Source organism: Oncorhynchus mykiss, chromosome 6, assembly GCF_057628025.1.
Source record: "Oncorhynchus mykiss isolate SJ-2025 chromosome 6, ASM5762802v1, whole genome shotgun sequence".
Classification (NCBI taxonomy): Eukaryota; Metazoa; Chordata; class Actinopteri; order Salmoniformes; family Salmonidae; genus Oncorhynchus; species Oncorhynchus mykiss.
In genome coordinates, this window is record NC_143027.1 from 19,845,831 (window position 1) to 19,871,465 (window position 25,635).

Genomic DNA, 25,635 nt, shown 5'->3' on the forward strand with positions numbered 1-25,635 from the left:
GGGTCCCAGCTAAAACACGCATGGTCGTTTTGTTAGATAAAATCCTTCTTTATATCCCAAAAAGTCAGTTTAGTTGGCGCCATCGATTTCAGTAATCCACTCGTTCAACATGCAGACAAAGGAATCCAAACTATTTTAAAATAAGTCAAACTGCATTTCTATTCAATCCTCAGGTACCCTAAAATGTAATTAAACTATAATATTTCATACGGAAAGAAGTATGTTCAATCTTCGTCGCACACCCACAGACTGATTTCCAACTGTGACTCTTTGTACCAAAACCCAAACTTCAAAGATTTTTCTATCCAATGGTACCAATTATATGCATATCCCTGCTTCTGGGCCTGAGTAACAGGCAGTTTACTTTGGGCACGTCAGTCAGGAGGAAATTCTGAAAAAAGGACCCTAGCCCTAACACAAAATTTGCTGTCTGTCAGACGCACACAACACAAACACACACAAATAAACACACACATGCACGCTCACACACACATAAACCCTCACATGCACACACACAAACACAAAACAACAACACGTACGGTTACGCACAAACACAGTTCACATACACACTACATACTCTCTCTCTCTCCCTGTCTCTCTCTGTCTCCATCTCCCTATCTCTCTCCCTGTCTCGCTCTCCCTGTCTCTCTCTCTCCGTCTCTCTCCCTTGTCTCTCTCTCTTCGTCTCTCTCCCTGTCTCTCTTTCCCTGTCTCTCTCCCTGTCTTTCTCCGTCTCTCTCTCCCTGTCTCTCTCTCCCTGTAAATCTCTCTCCGTCTCTCTCCCTGTCTCTCTCTCCCTGTCTCTCTTTCCCTGTCTCTCTCCCTGTCTTTCTCCCTGTCTCTCTCTCCCTGTCTCTCTTTCTCTCTCCGTCTCTCTCCCTGTCTTTCTCCCTCTTTCTCCCTGTCTTTCTCCCTGTCTCTCTCCCCCTGTCTCTCTCTCCCTGTCTCTCTCGCCCTGTCTCTCTCGCCCTGTCTCTCTCTCTCTTGCATCCACAACGGATACTCACGTTCCAGCCAGCAACAATGCCATCTCCTCCGTCAAACACCATGGTGGCCCTGAGAGCGAGGCCCCACCAGTCGGGCTTGGAGCAGGTGCCGTGGTCCATCCTGGGCATCAGACTCGGCTGCAGGTTATCAACACTGGGTCCTAAAACACACACCGATGTCCCACTGCAGTTAGTTACCCTACACACACAAGCACACACAGTGGCTTACTGGTGAGCCTGCCCCAGACGGTGATAAGAGAGAGAGAGAGAGAGAGAGAGAGAGAAAGAGAGAGAAAGAGAGAGAGAGAGAGAGAGAGAGAGAGAGAGAGAGAGAGCTGGAAGGAAAGGATAGTCAGACCAGATATATATGATGTACTGCAAGCACATATGGCTACTCATAAACACATCAGACCTATATTGTCAATACCTGTTGTCATGACGTTGGCCTCTTTGGGTATAGCAAGCCCCATCCCCCTCTCCCTGCCTCCCCCTTGCCTCCTTCAACTAGGTTGCTGTGGTCAGAGATACGCCGTAAATTCCTGAGGATCTCCTCATGGACACACAGTATAGAGAGAGTAAATTTTCATAGAGAACAAAGCAATTCCTTCCACCTCACAGAACTTGAGGTAAGAACAAATTACATGTTCCGGAGAAAGTATAAAAGATCGGTGAAGAATCCAGCTACGAACTGGTCCGTTTGTTACAACTTGGGGAAGCTCATGGGAGACAGTGTGGCCACATTACCATAACGCTGTTTATATAATAGCCTCAGTTATGGAGGTTTACATCTAATTGTTGTATAAGATGAATGAGTGAGTATGATACTGTTTGTAAAATTGTGTAATATACTTTTGGAATGTTTAATGAAGGAAAACTCAAAAAGGTAATTGGATTTGAACTAAATCAGAGGACCGCCCCTGAGCCCAGTTAGGGTCAGACATCCTGGGACAGCCCTTTTCTGCCATTCCGAATAAAACACAACTTTGAGAAATTATCACGAGACCATGTTTTTCTCCATTAGGAGGGGGACAAAGGTTGTAGACCATTGCTGAATATTTTAACCATACCACGTGGTTAAACTATTAGACTATCGATACCGACAGAATAAGAAGAAGTCTTTGATATTAATTACTAGTCCGCAGCTAGGAATTCGGTATCATTGAACGCGAAGAACGACAACCGCCGAAACATCCATACTATAGCGAAACGAATGAATGTCACTCTGAACTACCCACTATAACCACAACCGATAGAGAGCGGGAGAGACGGACAATTATACAAAAGAAACAAACTTTTCACCCAGCGATCAAGACGACACACTGAGCGTAAATATATATATATTGATTGCAATTGTTCCCGAATGAATGAGCGTTCATGTGTAAAGGATTAGCATTTCAATTGTTATAATTATTAACTTTGTAGTGACTTCTTAGTCGACCCCACTTCGCCTTTTGTCTAACAAGCCGCCATGCCGGTTTAGCCCACTAGGGCACATTCTCATTTCATGTAACCACATTTGCCTGGTTTGTTTATGCATTTCTGTGAATTACTTAGTTAGTAATAATAAATGATTTAAGACAATTGATGTATGGATGACTCATAGTGAAGACTGGGTTCATGCAGATAACCAACAATTTGCGACGTTTGGAATGAGACTAAAGTGAGGTAAAGTCAATTATTTTATTAATCAGAAGACTATGGATCAGATATGAAAATATCTGAAAGGTTATATTAGGAAATTATAACCTTGTAATCTGAATATTTTTCCTTGGTGCCCCGACTTCCTAGTTGATTAGTTACATGATTAATCAGTTGATCGTGTAATACTAATTACAGAGAATCTTTGAAAAAAACTATCCGTTTTCAGTTAATGATTTTAAAGACACGACACTGTTTTCTTAGTGTACCATTTAGGGTTTGTTGTGCTAGCCTGTCTATTTTGGGCCATACTCCTACCCGAAGGTCACAAAGATGGGGCTCCACTTCGTATGGACAACAAGTTTTTTAGGGATGATGGCCTAGGAGCCTTCCATAGTCAATAACCAGCTTTCAAACAAACACTCTGTAGGAGGGTTGGAGAAGGTAAAATGGTCAGAAAGAAATTTTAATAAAGAGAAACAAAGAAAGAATAAATGTGAATTGGTGACATTTGACCAAAAGAAAGTGATTGTGAGAAAGACTGAGGGTGGATTGAGCGAGCTACTCCATACAAATTCACAAGATATGTGAAGTACGACCTAAGGTGAAAAGTGCTCTATATACAGTAAATGCAACCCAGTATAATAGTAATTGATTATAGAGACAGGGAGATAGGGGTGTCAGTGTACCTGCCAGGGCCAGCTGTGGGGCTTGGCGTCCACTCCGTTGACCACACGGGTGGTCACGCGAGGGCTATGGGGGTAGACAGAGAGACAGTTCAGTGTCAGGTCTTTCTCTCTCACACAGGAGTCTCCAACTCCGGTCCTGGAGTGCTACAGTGTAGGTTCCGGTTAAAGCCCAGAACAAACATACCATATTCAACTGATTAACTAATCATAGTTGCCAGTCTGGGCTAATAGTTGACTCAGGTTGAATTAGGCGTGTCAGTGTTGGGCTGGAACAAAAAACCTGCACACCCTTCAGCTCTCCAGGAGTCTCTGTCTAACATCCACACACATAGAGGCTGACCCCTAGCGCTAGCGAGGATCACTGAGGCCAGAACAATCGGGATCATGTTGATTAATAGGTTGCATGCTGGGAAACAGTGTGACACATTCAACTTTAAACCCTAGTCCTCAGGGATGCCTCATTACCTCTGTGGATGAAGGAGAATACATTAAACTGCCAATCAATATCTGAAGCCTAATCGCCGGCAGACCGCCGCGACAGCTGTGTTTCCTGGAACAATTCATATGGCCTTCTGATTACTGTCCACCCACCTTTCACCAATCTATGTGTATTTCTGCATTTCTCATGATACACTGGATTCTGGATATAAATTGGAACAACCTCCATTTGCCCTGATAACACCCTGGCAGCGTTTCACTTTAAGAGGATGTTCCCTTCCCTCTGCCCTCGTTCACTCCCCTTCATTGATCTGAGACAACTAAGTCTTTAACTTTGTTTTATACATATGAATGTATTCAGTCAGTGTTTAAATAAGTTGGTGGAGGGGGATTTCTCATCAAAGACTATTGTTGACACATCCATTTTTATTAATTTAGCTCCCGAGTGGCGCAGCGGACTGAGGCACTGCATCTCAGTGCAAGAGGCGTCACTACAGTCCCTGGTTCAAATCCAGGCTGTACCACATCCGGCTGTGATTGGGAGTCCCATAGGGCGGTGCACAATTGGCCCAGCGTCGTCCGGGTTTGGCCGGTGTAGGCCGTCATTGTAAGTAAGAATTTGTTCTTAACTGACTTGCAAGGTTAAGTAATATTAAACAATAAGATATTCTGGTGGAGGAAAGAGAGAGGGGCACATCTTATTCATGTTTTATATACAGGGCAAAGGTTGTGTGTGTGTGTGCATGCACGCAGCCTAAGTGCTGTTTTGCATGCTGATCTAAAGAACCAACACTAGGTGATGCTGTAATCTCTAGTTAACATTTGTGGCAAACTGAACTTGATCAGTTGAACTTCTCTGATAGAAGAAGAAATGCAATATCTTTGTTAACCAGTAGATGAGGCACTCTATCCATAGACACAGAAGTGATGTACTGGCAAAGCATCTACTATCCACACCAACAAATCTGTGATTGTTCATATACTTATAACACAATGTATGTCACAATTGTCATCAAAAAGGGAATCCATAACCAACCTGGTGTTATTGAACCCAAGTCATATTTGCTCGCTAAGCTGAAGCTGTAGCATTATATCTGGAATTGGATGACAACATTTGTTCAGGTTTTCTAAGGACAATCGTTTCACAATCGTTTACTCAGAATGTTTACATAATGTCACAATTTACAGTTCTCTATGTCCTGTTGTTGAACAGTATATTGTACATGTTTGAAGAATTACGGTTGAAACTATCTTGCATTGTTTGTCATGGAAATGGGTTTGTAATCGTTATAAAATGGACTATAACTGCGGTGTCATATAAGGTACATTCAGTGGCTGGTGTATGTGGTATAATTATTTCACAGATATTGTTCTTTGTTACTCAATAATGACTAGCCTATTTCTCCAGATAAGGTGTGCAGCCCGTGGTAGATTAACTGACTGTTCACCGTCAATGATCCAAGTCCTGCTAATTTCTATGACTTAAAGCTGCCATAAAAGTGGGTGAACGGTTCAATCACAGTTCACCAGCAGCTCTACTGTGTATACCTGAGTGTGGTTGTTTATGGAGGCTAAACTTAAAGGGACAGTTTGAGATTTTGAGTCAGATAAACACATGGCTACACATGGATCTCTGCGTACAGTTTGAAGGAAGTTGAAGGATGTTTCTGCGTGCCCGTTGATCCTATAGACTTCCAGGCATTGTACTAACGCTAGGTAGCAATCGCTCCAGAAACGACCTTCAGAAATGACCTCCAAACTGCAAGCAGAGACATAAAAATTGGTATCCATGAGTTCATCGAACTATCCCCTTTAAATTAAAATGACCATGGCACTCTTATCAGAGAGATGCAGTTAAAAAGCCTGTATTGAATTGGCATGTCTATGCAGTAAAGTTACAAATAAGGCAAACAAATCATCTGTGTGTGTTTTGAGAGCCGGGCATGTCAAAGAGGGTGTCAGCAACAGTGTCAGAGGCTGGCCTGAGCACAGTTCCACGCTTCAAAGGTCGTCAGTGACTCCCTTCCTTCTCAGACTGTTTAAATCCCAGTCAGTCAGGACAGACAGTCAGGACAGTCAGACAGACAGACAGACAGTCAGGACAGACAGTCAGGACAGACAGACAGACAGACAGGACAACTGGCGTGGTGTTTTCCAAACCTTCACCGCAACACAGAGTGGTAAGCACACACACATATTTTGACATGTTGAAATAATACACAAGACAGACATTGTGTGCATTATTGGGATTTTACCATATTTATTATCATGAACTGATGAACATCTTCATTCATTCATTCATTCATTCATGTGTAATCATAGTGATACATACTGTATGCGTACGAAAAACCATCAAAGATAACACAGCAGTTTATGTACCTCAATGCACCTAAGAATCTTTTCCAGAGGAGATCAATGTTATGAGGTCATTGTGTTGTGTCTTTGATCGTATTTGAAGGACTATACACATATTGCCTGTGAGAGGCAGTGTCTTTGTGATGATATGGTTGTATACTGTGTTGTATACTGTATACCGTTGTCTTCTGTTTGGCACCTAATAATCACTCGCTATTACTGTCCTCATTATCGATAGATTATGGCCTCTGTACCTGTTGACTCTCTCACACCTATATGTGTTAAATAAGACAACACAGATGGAGGAGTATGTCTCCACCACCAATATCACCGTCAGGGGATCACCTCACGATACCTGACGACAGTTATGTAATGAGTGCTCTTGTGTAAAGACCTTTGTTACTTTCTCTTGGTTCTACAATCTCTTGTATAAGTGACCTACTAAAGGTAGTAGAGCTAAAGTGCCCATTTACACAGCCAGCTCAATTCAGATTATTTGGCCAATCAGATACAGATCCCTTCTTTTTTTCCCAAACGTATAAACAACAAAACAACTACATTGAATCTGATCTTTGGAGTTTTAATTTGTAACATTAGTATTTGGTTCTAAAATCCAATACAATTACGGTGCTCTGCATGCGAGTCTGGATATAAGATCAGTTTGTTTCCATTGCTAGAGTCAACTTTTTTCCATTGCTAGTCTCTCTCTCACCAGCCAGGCAAACTCACACACACACACACGCACACATCCTTCCGTTTCCATGACAACCACCCCTGAAATGTTATGCAAACTCCAGAATTACAACCGCACGTCGCATTCTAAGCAAACCCATTACGACTGCTTATCGAATTCTAAGCAAAGCTCTCTAATACTTTGTTTTAAGAAGCCGCCGCCAATATCTTTCAAACTGTCACAATCTGCTGCAACCTAAGCACCCTTTTCACTCTTTATTTATTAAGTCTTCAAAATGATTACTTCTAGGACGCCAGGACCTTGAGGACATTCATTCATTATGGTTAAGGTTAGGGCAATGGTTAGGAATAAAACAGAAAAAACTCAACTTAAAAAAACAAGTGCCTACCCAGCAAATATTTAAAGGAACACTGACAGTAAATTATCATTGTGTCTGTGTGTTATTTCAGAGACAACATCAGTGTGAATACGCAACTCTGACATGGGTCTCATTTCAAACTGAGTGTGGACAGTCAGACATAAATCGGATTTAAGAAAAATGCTGTGTAAACATAACCCCAGCAGAGCATTCCTGTCTAAGGGGGTGCTAATGTTTCACATGCTTTTTGAACTATCATAATTGAATTGTTAACTTAAGCAATAAGGCCAGAGGAGATGTGGTATATTCAAGCAATAAGGCCCGAGGAGGTGTGGTATATGACCAATATACCACGGCTAAGGGCTGTTCCTACGCATGACACAACGCAGAGTGCCTGGACACAGCCCTTAGCCATGGGGCGGCAGGGTAACCTAGTGGTTAGAGCGTTGGACTAGTAACCGGAAGGTTGCAAGTTCAAATCCCCGAGCTGACAAGGTACAAATCTGTCATTCTGCCCCTGAACAGGCAGTTAGCCCACTGTTCCTAGGCCATCAATGAAAATAAGAATTTGACTTGCCTAGTTAAAAAAATTGTATGTTGACCATATATCACCAAACCCCAAGGTTCCTTATTGCTATTATAAACTGGTTACCAACGTAATTAGAGCAGTAAAAATAAATGTTTTGTCATACCCGTGGTATACGGTCTGATATACCACAGCTGTCAGCCAATCAGCATTCAGGGCTCGACCCACCCAGTTTATAACAAGTGATATGTAGCTGATATCCTGTCATTGTAAATGAGAATTTGTTCTTAACCGACTTGCCTAGTTAAATAAAGGTTAAATAAATTAAAATATATATATATATATTTATGTTAGCCTGTTGGATTACCATGTCTGATACGAGTTCACAGTCATGATGTACTGTACAGCCACTACCGATGACAACCTTATATAATGATATTCCCTGACCTATTTCTCAACTCGACGGATTCATACTCATCCAAAGACCCATGTAGCCATAAAACATCAGATGATTCAACATCCTCTGTGTGTGTGTGTGTGTGTGTGTGTGTGTGTGTCCTATGTGTGAGCACAACTGTATAAATTCTGGTTGGTCTGTGTCTTCCTCTAGCAAACTCAGGCTCAACACTGCCCCACAGCTACAACACTGCCCCACAGCTACAACACTGCACCACCAGGCTCAACACTGCACCACCAGGCTCAACACTGCACCACCAGGCTCAACACTGCAGCCCAGCCATGAGCAGCACCAAACAACTCAACAACAGGAGCGGAGGCAATGGTGAGGTCACGTTCCCCTGTTCACACCATGCATGCACCAACCAATGGTTGTGTGCCACATCATCGACTGCACAATCGGGCACTAGATTGGTATAACATATGATGTGGTTAGCTAATACGTAAAATACATATCCAGGCGTTGTAGGATCTGCCATGTGTCAGCAAAGTCTGAACAGAGGAACGTGCCCCTTGTGCTTGTGTATAGCATGTAATAACCCATCGTGCAATGACGTCACATTCTCTGAGACCTGAAGTGTCGACTTCAGGACCAAATGTTGATGTGAACGCAAGATCGAACCCTGTGTGTGTTGATTGACTGAGTGGATAACCTATCTCTTCCTCCAAACATGTAAAAATGCCATTTAGGATCTGTGATATCAGAAAGCTTGAACATTTGTCTTCTCTCTCCATGGAAGCATCCAAGAAGAAGTGCCCCTTGGCCATGGGGCTGGAGGACATTGCCCCCCTGGTGCGCACTGTTGAGGAGATCCCTGAGCCCATCACCACGGTGATCAAGGGGAATATCCCATCCTGGATCAATGGAAGCTTCCTGCGGAATGGGCCCGGAAAGTTTGAGTTCGGAAAAGACAAGTACAAAATAAAATTAATACATTGTATACACACACCACTTATAATCAACACATACACACACACACACAAATAACATACACACACTCATATGCACAGACACTCACCCTTACACCCATAGACTCAACCTTACACCCATAGACTCACCCTTACAACCATAGACTCACCCTTACACCCATAGGCTCACCCTTACACCCATAGACCCACTCATACACCCATAGACTCACCCTTACACCCATTTGTCTTTGTCTCTGTCCTCAGCTTCAACCACTGGTTTGACGGAATGGCCTTGATGCACCGCTTCTACATCCATGACGGTGAGGTGACCTACAGCAGCCGCTTCCTGCGCAGCGACTCCTACGTGCGTAATTCTGAGAAAGACCGCATTGTGGTGTGTGAGTTTGGAACCATGGCCATGCCTGACCCCTGCAAGAACTTCTTTTCTCGATTCTTATCCCGCTTCAAGATTCCCAGTAAGTGTCTTCAGAGTTGTGCCCCTCTGTGTGCAGTACAGTACATTCCCCGTTGTTCTGGTTGCGGCTGGTGGCATTGGCCAGGGCTGTTGACTGTATGCATTGTGTTGCTCACAATGTATGTATTGTGTTGAGATTATAAATATGATGGTTGAAACCTAGTGCATGTTTCTCTGAGTGTAGCAATGCTTAGCGATCAGGAGAGCAGATTGTTGTGTGGGCTACCTGAGCAGATAGAACGAGAAAGAGAGAGACAGAGAAACGGCTGACTTTTAAAAGCTCAGTATTCAACCATTTCTGTAACTAAACTGAAGAGCCTTAAACATTGATCTAGAGAAGTATTTTGCTGCTTCAAAGCATAACCGATTGTAAACCAGCACAGTGAGATTAGGGTCAATAGAAAAAATAGCATCATTATAACACACCACATTTCTGAAGACTCAAGAGTGTTTGTGGCCCTCCCCTCAGCACCCTCTACTAGCACTGCCCCAGTATCTGTGTGTTAGAGATGTCGATGATGAGTATGACAGGTCTCCTCTCTAATGCCCAGCAAGCTTTGATTCAAACTCCTATTAGACAGCTCTGCAAGCGTTTTAATGTCAAAATACGTTAGTTACTCACCAAATATGGGGTTTCTTCATTTACTCCTCTTACAGCCGGTATGTACTTCCAAAAAAGGTCTATAAGAATTGAATGTTCATCTTGTCATTATTGTACTGCCGTATATTGTTTATATGGTCTGTCTTTAAGTTTAGTTGCTCAGCGAAACCCCATATTTGACAATAAAACACTTAGCTGTCTATTGGGAGTCAGAATCGGCACTTCCTGGGCATTAGAGAAATCTCTAACGCACAGATACTGGGGCAAGTCCACAGATACTTGTGCCACAACAAGTTACTTTAATAGTCACACAATGTCTGTGTCCCCTCCTTCCTGTTTAGATGAGTGTGATTTCTAGCTTAGCCTGACCTAAAAGGAAATTGACACGTGAACATTGTGTCCTGTACTAACCAACAAAAAAAAACATATTGAAAAGTATTGGAAGGTGTTGCTGCAATAGGATGCTGTATAGTTTCTCTACACATATTATTGTGATCACTGAGAAACAACAGCTGATTGGCAACATGTTCTGTATGCTCCAGTCCTGATATCTGGATTTGTTAACAGAGGCCACAGACAATGCCAGTGTGAACTTTGTGAAGTACAAGGGTGACTATTACGTAAGCACGGAGACCAACTACATGCGGCGGGTGGATCCACAGAGCCTGGAGACCAAGGAGAAGGTACAGCTATTGTCTATGACAACTATCACACCAAGGATGGAGTTGAACATATTTTACAGAATTCAGGGGGGGGTGTGGGGGAGATGCAGTTCCTTAGACCGCTGCGCCACTCGGGAGCCTGATCTTACTGTTATGAGGATGTTTGCAGTGATGATGATGAATATAGTGACTATAATGATGATGTGTGTCCTTATGTTCATAGGTGGACTGGTCTGAATACATTGCAGTAAACTCCGCCACAGCCCATCCTCATTATGACCGTGAAGGGGCCTCGTACAACATGGGCAACTCCTATGGCAAAGGCGGTATGTTATCTACCTACCTACTTACGTACCTACCTAGCTATGTACCTACCTATCTACCCTTACTAACCAACTTACCTACCTACCTCCCTCCCTACCTACCCCTACCTACCAACTTAGCTGCTTACCTACATACCTACCTACCTACCTACCTACTTACCTACCTACAGTTGAAGTTGGAAGTTTACATACACCTAAATATTCTTGATATTTAATCCATGTAAAAATTCCCTGTCTTAGGTCAGTTAGGATCACCACTTTATTTTAAGAAGGTTAAATGTCAGAATAATAGTGGAGAATTATTTATTTATTTCATCACATTCCCAGTGGGTCAGAAGTTTACATACACTCAAATAGCATTTGGTAGCATTGCCTTTAAATTGTTTAACTTGGGTCAAATATTTCGAGAAGCCTTCCACAAGCTTCCCACAATAAGTTGGGTGAATTTTGGCCCATTTCTACTGACAGAGATGGTGTTACTGAGTCAGGTTTGTAGGCCTCCTTGCTCGCACACACTTTTTCAGGTCTGCCCACAAATTTTCAATAGGAGTGTGGTCAGGGCTTTTTGATGTTTGTTGTTCTTAAGCCATTTTGCCACAACTTTGGAAGTATGCTTCGGGTCATTATCCATTTAGAAGACCCATTTGTGACCAAGCTTTAACTTCCTGACTGATGTCTTGAGATGTTGCTTCAATATATCCACATAATTTTCCTACCTCATGATGCCATCTATTTTGTAAGGTGGACCAGTCCCTCCTGCAGCAAAGCACCCCCACAACATGATGCTGCCACCCCCGTGCTTCACGGTTGGGATGGTGTTCTTAGGCTTGCAAGCCTCCCCCTTTTTGCTCCAAACATAATGATGGTCATCATGGCCAAACAGTTCTATTTTTGTTTCATCTGACCAGAGGACATTTCTCCAAAACGCACGATCTTTGTCCTCATGTGCAGTTGCAAACCGTAGTCTGGCTTTTTTATGGGTTCTTCCTTGCTGAGCGGCCTTTCAGGTTATGTCGATATAGGACTCGTTTTACTGTGGATATAGATACTTTTGTACCTGTTGCCTCCAGCATCTTCACAAGGCCCTTTGCTGTTGGTCTGGGATTGATTTGCACTTTTCGCACCAAAGTACTTTCATCTATAGGAGACAGAACACGTCACATTCCTGAGCGGTATGACGGCTGCCTGGTCCCATGGTGTTTACACTTGTGTACTAGTGTTTGTACAGATTAACGTGGTACCCTCAGGCGTTTGGAAATTGCTCCCAAGGATGAACCAGACTTGTGGAGGTCCACAATTTTTTTCTGAGGTCTGGGCTGATTTCTTTTGATTTTCCCATCATGTCAAGCAAAGAGGCACTGAGTTTGAAGGTAGGCCTTGAAATACATCCACAGGTAGACCTCCAATTGACTCAAATTATGTCAATTAGCCTATCAGAAGCTTCTAAATCCATTACATCATTTTCTGGAATTTTCCAAGCTGTTTAACAAACTATAGTTTTGGCAAGTCGGTTAGGACATCTACTTTGTGCATGAAACAAGTAATCTTTCCAACAATTGTTTACAGATTATTTCACTTATAATTCACTGTATCACAATTCCAGTGGGTCAGAAGTTTACATGCACTAAGTTGACTGTGTCTTTAACAAGAAATTTGTGGAGTGGTTGAAAAACGAGTTTTAATGACTCCAACCTACTGTAAGTGTATGGAAACTTCTGACTTCAACTGTACCTACCTACCTACTTACTGTCGGTTTGTCGGCTTATTATCAAACCAAATTTGCACATTTTATAAATGCTGATGAACTACGGTAATACAAACACAAATGTTTCACAATAATTTAATCACTTGATTTAATAATTATTATTATTATCTAAAGCGGCAATCTATGATTGCTTAAGACATGTTTTACTTTGAAATGAATTATATACACTGTCAGGTTCAAAGTTATTGACACCCTTGATAAAAATGAGCAAAAAAGACTATAAAATAAATAATACAAATATTGAGCTATTAAATTTTTTACAAAATTATATTATTTTATACTAATACATCTGCTCAGAGAAAGAGATGTTGTTTAACAAATGACACAAAAATACATCTAAAAAAGTTGTCAAAATTCTTGCCACCCCTGTCTTCAATACTCCGACACCCTCCCCTTGCGAGGATAGAGTTTCAGCCTCCTGGCAGCAGCAACCAGGTTTTTGGCTGACATGTCCTGGTGCTTGGTAGAGTTCATGATGCCGTCGACCTTATTAACAAGGGCTGCCGAACCAGTGGAACCAAACAGCCCCATAACATCAAAGATCCACAACCATATTTTACAGTAGGGATAAGGTACGTTTCTGCATATGAATCCCTAAATCGATGCCAAACCCCCCACTGGTGTGCGTGGCCAAATAGCTTTATTTTCGTGTCATCTGACCATAGCACCAGTTCCAATCCATGTGCCAATGCACTTAATGCAATCATTTTTTTAGTACTTGTTAAACAAAATCATATTTTTTAGCAACTGTATTAGAATAAAATAATATAATTTCCCGATTTTGTTTAGCATACAAATAGCTCAGTATTTGTATGATTTATTTATATATTTTTCTAATCTTTATCAAGGGTGCCAACAATTTTGGAACTGACTGTATATATCCATTGATTCTTGAAGAATATAACTTATAAATACCTAAAGATCTTAGTTCAACTGTCATGCCCCATCATTCCTCCAATGTCTGTAAACAAACACTGTGTAGCAACCTACAGTAGTGACTGAATACATTTTAATACTTTTTTTGTAATTCATGTGCAAAAGAGACATTGGTCTCAGTATGACTCCCTGATAAAATAAAATCTATAGCCCCATCCCTCAACTGTTTACCAAATCAGTGGCAGGATGGCTGCTTTGGCCGCTTTAATGATAAACACTATTATCATGTATGATACCTCTGATATGTTGATTGGTAATGTAAATTGACCCTCTATTGGCCCATCGTTGTGTCTCACCCCAGGCTTTTTCTACAACATCATCCGTGTGCCCCCGCCTGAGAAGGTAGCGGGGGAAGACAAGGCTGATTTCAGTGGAGCTCAGGTCCTCTGTTCCATCCCAGCCTCTGACTCCAGGAAACCATCCTACTACCACAGCTTCGGTCAGTATCCATCAATCTCCTCCCTCCACCTCCCCCTGTATCTTTCTCCCTCTACAACAGCGGTGCTGAATTTCAATGACTGGTTCTCACTCTCCTAACTTCCTCTTTCTTTACTACCTCAGCTAAAACATCTCCATGATGGTTGTATTATCTCCATCTGTATGTCCCTCTCTCTGACTGTTTCTCCAAGTGAGAAATTGTGGAGGTTGGTTTGTGTGCTCTATGCATGTGTGTGTTTCAGTGGTTGTGTGTATATGTGTGTTTGTCTGTCTGTCTGTGCATGCATGTGTGTGTGTGTGTGCATGCGTCTGTCCGTCCGTCCGTCTGTTCGTCTGTCTGTCTGTCTGTCTGAGCATGTTATTGGAGGTAAAATCTATTCGCTCACAATGTGAAGTAGGCTGTTTGAAACAGTGGTGAATACATGTGGCTTGAAGGGCAGTAGACCAGCATAGCTAGAGTACTTTTGATGCTTTTTACCAGCCCTAATATAACTTAGCAAATTAAAACCTAGTTTTGGGGATTTAATAAAATACAGTGTATTCAGAAAGTATTCACAACCCTTGACTTTTTCCACATAAGTCATTGTTGTGTTACAGCCTGAATTCAAAATGGATTAAACATGATTTTTTTTCACCCATCAACACACAATACCCCATAATAACAAAGTGAAAACAAGTTTTTAGACATTTTTGCAAAGATAAATATCTAATTTACATAAATATTCACACCCCTGAGTTAATAAATGTTAGAATCATCTTTTCAAGCCGGCTGTAACACACAAAATGTGGAAAAAGTCAAGAGGTGTGAATACTTTCTGAAGGCACTGTATTGTATGTTACCTGCCCGGGAGATAATGTATGTTGCCGGTTGGAGGCCAGTATTTTTAGCTACACATAATACCCTCAGCTCTACCTCTATCCCTGTGTTGTGTGACTGCAGCCATAATACCCTCAGCTCTACCTCTATCCCTGTGTTGTGTGACTGTAGCCATAATACCCTCAGCTCTACCTCTATCCCTGTGTTGTGTGACTGCAGCCATAATAACCTCAGCTCTACCTCTATCCCTGTGATGTGTGACTGCAGCCATAATACCCTCAGCTCTACCTCTATCCCTGTGTTGTGTGACTGCAGCCATAATACCCTCAGCTCTACCTCTATCCCTGTGTTGTGTGACTGTAGCCATAATATTCTCAGCTCTACCTTTATCCCTGTGTTGTGTGACTGTAGCCATAATAACCTCAGCTCTACCTCTATCCCTGTGTTGTGTGACTGCAGCCATAATACCCTCAGCTCTACCTCTATCCCTGTGTTGTGTGACTGCAGCCATAATAACCTCAGCTCTACCTCTATCCCTGTGTTGTGTGACTGCAGCCATAATACCCTCAGCTCTACCTCTATCCCTGTGTTGTGTGACTGTAGCCATAATAACCTCAGCTCTACCTCTATCCCTGTGTTGTGTGACTGCAGCCATTACCCTCAGCTCTACCTCTATCCCTGTGTTGTGTGACTGCAGCCATAATAACCTCAGCTCTACCTCTATCCCTGTGTTGTGTGACTGCAGCCATAATAACCTCAGCTCTACCTCTATCCCTGTGTTGTGACTGTAGCCATAATACCCTCAGCTCTACCTTTATCCCTGTGTTGTGTGACTGCAGCCATAATACCCTCAGCTCTACCTCTATCCCTGTGTTGTGTGACTGCAGCCATAATACCTTCAGCTCTACCTCTATCCCTGTGTTGTGTGACTGCAGCCATAATACCTTCAGCTCTACCTCTATCCCTGTGTTGTGTGACTGCAGCCATAATACCCTCAGCTCTACCTCTATCCCTGTGTTGTGTGACTGCAGCCATAATACCCTCAGCTCTACCTCTATCCCTGTGTTGTGTGACTGCAGCCATAATACCCTCAGCTCTACCTCTATCCCTGTGTTGTGTGACTGCAGCCATAATACCTTCAGCTCTACCTCTATCCCTGTGTTGTGTGACTGCAGCCATAATACCTTCAGCTCTACCTCTATCCCTGTGTTGTGTGACTGCAGCCATAATACCCTCAGCTCTACCTCTATCCCTGTGTTGTGTGACTGCAGCCATAATACCCTCAGCTCTACCTCTATCCCTGTGTTGTGTGACTGCAGCCATAATACCCTCAGCTCTACCTCTATCCCTGTGTTGTGTGACTGCAGCCATAATACCTTCAGCTCTACCTCTATCCCTGTGTTGTGTGACTGCAGCCATAATACCTTCAGCTCTACCTCTATCCCTGTGTTGTGTGACTGCAGCCATGTCAGAGAACTATGTGGTGTTCATAGAGCAGCCCATCAAGCTGGACCTGCTCAAGTTTATGCTGTTCAGGATCCAGGGCAAGAGCTTTGACAAGGTCATGACCTGGGAGCCACAGTATGACACCATCTTCCACGTGGTGCACAGACACACAGGCGAGGTGTGTGTTAATGACCCAAACAATCTACGTGGTTACAGTAAATTTATAAAATAAGGAAATCTATGCATTACCCAGGAAATCGACTCAATCCCCAAAGCACTGGTAAATGTATAGATTCTGTGGAATATCTGTACATTAACCAGTTCGACAGGGAATGTATAGATTTATCGAGGAAATCCATAATTTTTCCAGATTTTACACATTTCCAGGAGCATTTGTACATATAGGACTAGCCCATTTCATCTCTAATTGGCTTGTTTGTCACCAATATGTCTAAAGACTTTATGGTCTGTTTCATCCAATAGCAAAGCAAGGTAAAGTACAGCGCCCCACCCATGTTCACCCTTCACCAGATCAACGCCTACGAGGACAAAGGGTTCCTTGTAATGGACATGTGCTGCGGGGACGATGGGGACGTCATTGGAGACTTCACACTAGAGAACCTTCGAAGGGGTCCAGGGGAAGAGATGGACAAGGTTTGTTGGTACAACGAATACACACACACACACACACACACACACAGTTGAAGTTACATACACCTTAGCCAAATACATTTAAACTCAATTATTCACAATTCCTGACTTTAATCCTAGTAAAAAAAATCCCCTGTTTTAGGTCCGTTAGGTTCACCACTTCATTTTTAGAATGTGAAATGTCAGAATAATAGAGATAATGATTTATTTCAGCTTTTATTTCTTTCATCACATTCCCAGTGCGTCAGAAGTTTACATACACTCTATTAGTATTTGGTAGCATTGCCTTTAAATTGTTTAACTTGGGTCAAATGTTTCGGGTAGCCTTCCACAAGCTTCCCACAATAAGTTGGGTGAATTTTGGCCCATTCCTCCTGACAGAGCTGGTGTAACTGAGTCAGGTTTGTAGGCCTCCTTGCTCGCACACACTTTTTCAGTTCTGCCCACAAATTTTCTATAGGTTTGAGGTCAGGGCTTTGTGATGGCCACTCCAATACCTTGACTTTGTTGCCCTTAAGCCATTTGCCACAACTTTGGAAGTATGTGTAACAGTATAACTTTAGACCGTCCCCTCGCCCATACCCGGGCGCGAACCAAGGACCCTCTGCACATATCAACAACAGTCACCCACGAAGCATCGTTACCCATCGCTCCACAAAAGCCGCGGCCCTTGCAGAGCAAGGGGAACCACTACTTCAAGGTCTCAGAGCAAGTGACGTCACCGATTGAAACACTATTTAGCGCGCACCATCGCTAACTAAGCTAGCGTTTCACATCCGTTACAAATGCTTGGGGTCATTGTCAATTTGGAAGACCCATTTGTGACCAAGCTTTAACTTCCTGACTGACGTCTTGAGATGTTGCTTCAATATATCCACATAATTTCCCTACCTCATGATGCCATCTATTTTGTGAAGTGCACCAGTCCCTCCTGCAGCAAAGCACCCCCACAACATGATGCTGCCACCCCGTGCTTCATGGTGGGATGGTGTTCTTCGGCTTGCAAGCCTCCCCCTTTTTGCTCCAAACATAATGATGGTCATCATGGCCAAACAGTTCTGTTTTTGTTTCATCAGACGAGGACATTTCTCCAAAAAGTACGATCTTTGTCCCCATGTGCAGTTGCAAACCGTAGTCTGGCAGTGGATTCTTTCCTGGCTGAGCGGACTTTCAGGTTATGTTGATATAGGACTCGTTTTACTGTGGATATAGATACTTTTGTACCTGTTTCCTCCAGTATCTGATCCTTTGCTGTTGTTCTGGGATTGATTTGCACTTTTCGCACCAAAGTACTTTAATCTCTAGGAGACAGAACACGTCTCCTTCCTGAGCGGTATGACGGCTGCATGGTCCCATGGTGTTTATACTTGCGTACTAGTGTTTGTACAGATGAACGTGGTACCCTCAGGCGTTTGGAAAATGCTCCCAAGGATGAACCAGACTTGTGGCGGTCCACAATTTGTTTCTGAGGTCTGGGCTTATTTCTTTTGATTTTCCCATCATGTCAAGCAAAGAGGCACTGAGTTTGAAGGTAAGCCTTGAAATATATCCACAGGTACACCTCCAATTGACTCAAATGATGTCAATTAGCCTATCAGATGCTTCTAAAGCCATGACATCATTTTCTGGAATTTTACAAGCTGTTTAAAGGCACAGTCAACTTAGTGTATGTAAACTTCTGAACCTGAACCTAAGTGAAATAATCTGTCTGTAAACAATTGTTGGAAAAATTACTAATATCATGCACAAAGTAGATGTCCTAACCGACTTGCCAAAACTATAGTTTGTTAACAAGAAATTTGTGGAGTGGTTGAAAAACGAGTTTTAATGACTCCAACCTAAATGTGTGTAAAGTTCCGACTTCAACTGTACACAAACACACACAAATATACTATATTATACTGGTACTCTGTGTAAAAGTAGGTTGTTTGAAACAGTGGTGAATACATGTGGCTTGAAGGGCAGTAGACCAACATAGCTATAGTACTTTTGATGCTTTTCACCAGCCCTAATTTAACTTAGCAAATTAAAACCTAGTTTTGGGGATTTAATAAAATACAGTGCCTTCAGAAAATAAATAGTTGTCACGTCCTGACCATAGAAAGCTTTTATTTTCTATGGTAGAGTAGGTCAAGGCGTGACTGGGGGATTGTTCTAGTTTATATTTTCTATGTTGGTGATTTGTATGATTCCCAATTAGAGGCAGCTGGTTATCGTTGTCTCTAATTGGGGATCATACTTAAGTAGCATTTTGTCCACCTGTGGGTAATGGGATATTGTTTATGTTTAGTTGTCTGTTAGTACTGCATTGTCGTCACGGTTAGTTTATTCTTGTATTCTTCTTATATTTGTTTTGTATTTGCTTAAGTTTCACTTTATTCATTAAAATTATGTGCAACTCTACGTACACTGCGCCTTGGTCCGACCATCATTATTACGAGCAACGTAAGCTGTACATATCCTATTTGCTATTTAGTTTGTAAAAATTTGTAAATTGTAACTAATTTTACACATAATGTTGCCGCTACCGTCTCTTATGACTGAAAAGAGCTTCAGGACATCAGAACAGCGATTACTCCCCATGAACTAGGGGAATATTTTTTCTTTCATGAGTCTGATGCGAAGGATATATATTGCTTCCCGGAGACCAGGCTCTCATCCAGTCATTCACTTGAAGAAAAGACGGAAATACAGAGGGCGGAAGCCTGGGTAACTTGTGAGAATTTGTCGGCGAGTGAGTAAACCACCACTACCCTCTGTATTATTGGTCAATGTGCAATCATTGGAAAACAAACTGGACGATCTACTATTAAGAATATCCTACCACATCAACACCATCATGCCAGAAACCCTAGACCCACTCCAATTCGCATGCCGCCCCAACAGATCCACAGATGACACAATCTCAATCGCACTCCACACTGCCCTTTCCCACCTGGACAACAAGAACACCTATGTGAGAATGCTGTTCATTGACTACAGCTCAGCATTCAACACCATAGTGCCCACTAAGCTCATCACTAAGCTAAGGATCCTGGGACTAAACACCTCCCTCTGCAGCTGAATCCTGGACTTCCTGACGGGCCGCCTCCAGGTGGTAAGGGTAGTCAACAGCACATCTGCCACGATGATCCTCAAAACTGGGGCCCCTCAGGGGTGCATGCTTGGTCCCCTCCTGCACTACCTGCTTGGCCACGCAGTCGTCGGTGAACCCAACTCAAACACCATCAAGTTTGCTGATGACACAACAGTTGTAGGCCTGGTCACCGAAACAATGAGACAGCCTACAGGGAGGAGGTCAGAGACCTGGCAGTGTGGTGCCAGGGCAACAACCTCTCAATGTGAAACTGATCGTGGACTATAGGTAAGGGAAGGCCGAACAGGCCCTCATTAACATCAACGGGACAAAAGTGGAGAGGGCCAAGGTTTCCTTGGTGTCCACATCACCAACAAACTATTATGGTCCAAACACACCAAGACAGTTGTAAAGAGGGCATGACAACCCCTTTTCCCCCTCAGGAGACTGAAACGATTTGGCATGGGTCCCCAGATCCTGAAAAAGTTCTATAGCTGCACCATTGAGAGAATCCTGCCCGGTTGCATTACCATCAGGTATGGGAACTGCTCAGCATCTTACCGGAAGGCGCTATAGAGGGGAGTGCATACAGCACAGTACATCACTGGGGCCAAGCTTCCTGACATCCAGGACCTATATTTTAGGCGGTGTCAGTGGAAGGCCCATAAAATTGTCAAAGACTCCAGTCACCCAAGTCATAGACTTGAGCCATAAGACTGCTGAACAGCTAAACTAATCAAATGACTATTTACATTGACCCCCCCCCCCCCCCCCCATTTTTTTTTACACTGCTGCTACTCACTGTTTATTATCTATGCAAAGTCACTTTACAAATGACCTCGACTAACCTGTACCCCTGCATATTGACTTGGTACCGGTATCCCCTGTACATAGCCTCGTTATTGTTATGTACATTTCTTGTGTTACCTTGAGATGGATTAGAATGGTTTTACCTCAGTTTTTTTTGTAAATATTTTATTAACTCTATTTCTTAATCTGCATGGTTGGTTAAGGGCTTGTAAAGGAAGCATTTCACTGTAAGGTGAAACACCTGTTCTATTCGGCTAATCTGACAAATAACATTTGATTCAACTTTTTATTTAGCCAAGTTATCTTTACTCGTTGTGTATTTATTATTACTTTTATTATTACATGTTTTACTTCTCTATTAGTTCTCTATTTTCTTTCTCTCTGCATTGTTGGGAAGTGCCCGTAAGTAACCATTTCAATGTTCGTTGACACCTGTTGTTTACGAAGCATGTGACAAATACAATTTGATTTGCTTTGATTTGCACTAGATCTCAACCACTGAGTAGTTTATAAAACTACAAGAACATTTCACAATGATATCCTGCCCACTGCGAACATATGCAACAGATTAGCTGACATGCTGTTCACACATACTGTGGTTCGTTGTTACTTTAAGTTCATTTATCTTACTACAGCTGCTGACCGATATGTGAAGAATAATTCATTATAGGCAATTGGTTTTGTTTTGTAAAATGTCTGTTTTGTTTTTTGCTATGTCAGTTTTATAACTCCATGTGCAGAAACCTTCCACGGAGATACGTCCTACCCCTGACCGTAACTGATGACACACCCAGTGACCAAAACCTTGTCACTCTGCCTTTCTGTCAAGCAACAGCGGTCAAGACTGGGTGTGGAAAGGTGTGTATATGTGTGTGTGTGTGTGTATTTATGCATGAATAAATGTGGGATATTTCCTGCTGTTCAATGAATTGTAATTTCAAATAATGATACAACCATTGATTCTTGAAGAATATAACATCAATTGATGAGCTTAGTACAACTGTCTTATCTTATAATGACACTATATATACTATTGTTTTACTCCATTGATGATGTTTTATTGACATGTTCATACCAGTCTTTTTATAGCAAACTAAGGGCTATATTATTTTCTGTATTGCTGAAGCGTGTCAGATTGTACGATTGAAATGTAAGAGCAATTTCCGATTAAGCCGAAATATGCAGCGTTTACCGTAAATGCAGTCTCCGCCAACACGGGAACATTGCCTTAAAATTTGAATTGGGCTTTAGTGTTGAACTTCCGCGATGCGGATTGAATAGGGCCCTAAGTGATGGGCTTGCTGTTTAGGCTGAAACACAAACTCAGTATTGTTGCTCCCAGAGGGGAAGCACAGCACTCAAGCACAATTGAACCAGCAACCCTTTACTCATAATTCTGTAAATGGCAACTACGTCTGCTAATGCTAACCCCTGGCATTGTGACGCATGTGTTCTGGCTGATGAAAAGAAAATGTGTTTTTGTTGTCATGGCTACCTGACATGACTCTCTTTGGGGTGTGCTGCAGGTGCTTTGTACACACGAGGAACTCTATGATGAAGAGCTGTTCCAGTACGGTGGCCTGGAGTTCCCACAGATCAACTATGCCCATTACAACGCGCGTCCTTACCGCTACTACTACGCATGCGGCTTCGGACACCTGTTCAGCGACTCCCTGCTGAAGATGGATCTGGAGACCAAGAAACTTAAGGTTTTTCTTTTTCTAACTCTCCAATTATCCACAGCTCAATAGCACCTTCAGAGTCAATGGTGAATCAGCTAGACTGCTAGGCCTGCTTTTAGTGACCTACTGCTGTGTCCAATTTTAAGGACATGTTGACATTTTCTCTGTGTAGGCATGGCGTCACCCTGGTCTCTTCCCATCTGAGCCTGTGTTTGTTCCTGCGCCCAACGCAACGGAGGAGGACGATGGTGTGGTCATGTCCATCATCATCACACCCAGAACTGTAAACAACAACACAATCAACAACAACAACAAAAATGTATATTCACCATTGATTAATTACCTTTGACACAACATTGTATAATAATCTCTATATTTCTGTTTCCAGGAGAAAAGCACGTTCCTGCTGGTTCTGGATGCCAAGACTTTCACGGAGCTGGGCCGGGCAGAGGTTCCAGTCAACATTCCATTTGGAACTCATGGAGTGTTCAATGAGATGCAATGAAAATGCTAACGTCACAACCCCTTCAGCATTCTGCTTATGAAATTACTCCGTCCATGTATGTATTTTCTAAAGCTGTTAAGATAACATCTCTAACTACTGCAGTACTCTTGGAGCATTTTTGGTACAGCCAGAGGAGGAAGGCCCACTCCTCTGAGTCTTGTTCCTCTTGAGGCTAAGACTCTCGAGGTTTGTTCCTTCTAGGGAGTTTTCCCCTGCCGCTGTACTTCTGCTGCTTGCTATTTGGGGTCTAGGCTCGGGTTCTATAATAATAATAACAATAATAATGAAGTAATACATTGGATTTTTACAGCACTATGAAGTATTTTGTACCAACTGCTAAGGTAGAAAGGCTTTATAAATACATCTAATTGATTTATTGATAACACAGAACTGAGGATAACCAGTTCCTCAGACCCTTTTAAAATGTCAGTCTGTAGACACATCTATCTATGTCATATCCTTATCAGAAGGTGCCCTCTGCTTTGTAAAGTAAATGTTGATGTTGGTGACTGATCTGGTGTTTTTTCATGGACATTAACTGTAGACCTTAGACTAAAACTTGGGATGGTTTTTCACTACTTTGGTGTTCACAATCAGTGTCAATATTTGATCAAATATTTCTGCGGCAACTAATTTTCTCTACAGCAAATTACAAGAAGTCAACTGAGGCTCTGAAGTGAAATGAGTTTTACTTGTTTAATTTCCGATCTTCAAAGTGTTTCATAACATGTACGCATTTGAAATACTATAGTCCCATAGCCGTGCAGTGCACTTACAAAACATGAAAATGCCTCCAGGAAATGTAATTTCAGTTTAAGTAATGTGATATAAAATGGACATGGTCTAAAATGCCAGTAAAACAAATGGCTTTCAGCATTCAATAGCCACCACTGAGAGCCAAAGGAAGGTCACATTGACAACTCAGATTGGATTTTATCCCATTGTCATGGCCCACTGTAAGGGTGACTTACAAATACATTATTTTCATAGACTGAAACAGATTTAATTGTTACAATACAACTGTAGAATGCATTGCAAATCTATATTAGTTTCTCAATACTTTATAATTCTCATTGTCACTGTCATAATTTAGCTGCTAGCTGGATCACTGAAGGGAATGTAGTCCAGAGGGTTGCACACACATTAGTGAGAGCAGTAAGACTGAAAGAGCAGTGGAAGTAGCAAACGGCTGCCTATTTAATAATATTTTCCATTCAAGCCAGGTCTCCCTAGGTTACTTATTAATTACCCCATAATTCCTAATCTAATCAGTCATGCTTAACTACTCTTTGTACTCAAATATTCAAATTAATTAGTGGTCTATCCAAAGGGCAGGAACATTGGTATGAGGGGAGGCCGCCAGGGACCGCCTGTATCGACATTTGAATAAATGTGGCACTAATTTGCATATTGTCAAATGGTTGGATTTTGTGAATAATATTTACGAAACACCCCCATGTTCATTTTATATCACTCACACTTTGTGGTGGAGAAAAGTTTGAGAAATATTACTCATTCTCATAATTAGATACATTTAATGCAGGGGTGTCAAACTAAATTTCTGGAAGGCCATGTGTCTCCTGGTTTTCGTTATTTCCTTTCGATTCGTGTGCCAATTTACCCTGCATTCTTAACCAAGTGGGAAGGTGGTATTTACCACGTACAGCTGAGAAAAATCCACTTGAGTGCCCCTCGAACTGATAATTACTAGTGTGAAACTCCTCTATCTGAGCTCCAACTTCTCCCACCTGCTGACCTCTGACATCACCTACTAAGGAAATGACCTCGAAAACAGCATTTTCAGCAGTTAAATGCAACAACAAAACATTATTTATTAAAAGCAATCTATTAATATGGTTTTTGAACACTTTAATTTGTTTGCGAGCATGATAGCTATGTTTAGCTTATTGTTGATGCAGCTTGTTTGCCATTAGCCAATAAGCATTTCTCAATGAGTTCAAAGCATATGAATGCATCCAACTCGCATTTACTACTTCACAACTGGAAATTAGCACCTTCCCTCTTGGTTATGAACACAGCATTAGACTTAGGAACTCCCCTTACCTGGTTGTCTAACTAATTAGTGACATGAATTGATCAATAATGTACAAGGGAGGAGTGAACTCACAGACCATCCACCCTTCAGCAATTGAGTTTGATTTATGGCCTGTGTAGTAATGTTCCTGGTCGTGTTATGGGAAAGCTAGCCTATAAGTCTGGAAAACTAGGCAACATCTAGTATAACTCTGTTTTCTCTAATTGTACACACTGCAGATGTTTTGCGATGCTACAGAGCAATTATATACCCATGGAGATAGCCATGGTGTACCATGTCAACAAGAACCAACTCCCACTAAGGAGTCTGATAGCCTGACAGAGCACTGCATGAAAAGGATTTG

At 42.2% G+C, this 25,635-nt stretch overlaps 1 protein-coding gene across 2 annotated transcripts; it reads left to right on the forward strand.

The window, feature by feature from the left end:
- The first annotated feature begins 1,939 nt into the window (after positions 1-1,939).
- On the forward strand, positions 1,940-23,749 carry bco2l (beta-carotene 15, 15-dioxygenase 2, like). Of its 2 annotated transcripts, XM_036979560.2 has the most exons (14): positions 1,940-2,311; positions 4,190-4,358; positions 8,295-8,465; positions 8,881-9,055; positions 9,314-9,525; positions 10,693-10,808; positions 11,011-11,113; positions 14,113-14,250; positions 16,530-16,690; positions 16,996-17,166; positions 21,770-21,907; positions 22,576-22,758; positions 22,904-23,014; positions 23,120-23,749. In XM_036979560.2, the coding sequence occupies exons 3-14, from the start codon at positions 8,423-8,425 to the stop codon at positions 23,234-23,236; spliced, it is 1,668 nt and encodes a 555-aa protein (XP_036835455.1). In that variant the 5' UTR covers positions 1,940-2,311; positions 4,190-4,358; positions 8,295-8,422; the 3' UTR covers positions 23,237-23,749. The 2 variants fall into 2 exon arrangements, with proteins under 2 accessions (XP_036835455.1, XP_036835454.1); XM_036979559.2 differs by lacking the exons at positions 1,940-2,311; positions 4,190-4,358 and adding an exon at positions 5,266-5,931.
- Positions 23,750-25,635: the final 1,886 nt, after the last annotated feature.

What these genes read in the sequence shown, in the direction of transcription:
- bco2l (XM_036979560.2), top strand. Translation starts at nt 8,423, where the DNA reads ATGAGCAGCACCAAACAACTCAACAACAGGAGCGGAGGCAATG. An exon ending in CAACTCCTATGGCAAAGGCG is followed by an intron (nt 11,114 to 14,112) that starts GTATGTTATCTA and finishes GTCTCACCCCAG; the next exon opens with GCTTTTTCTACAACATCATC. An exon ending in ATCCTACTACCACAGCTTCG is followed by an intron (nt 14,251 to 16,529) that starts GTCAGTATCCAT and finishes GTGTGACTGCAG; the next exon opens with CCATGTCAGAGAACTATGTG.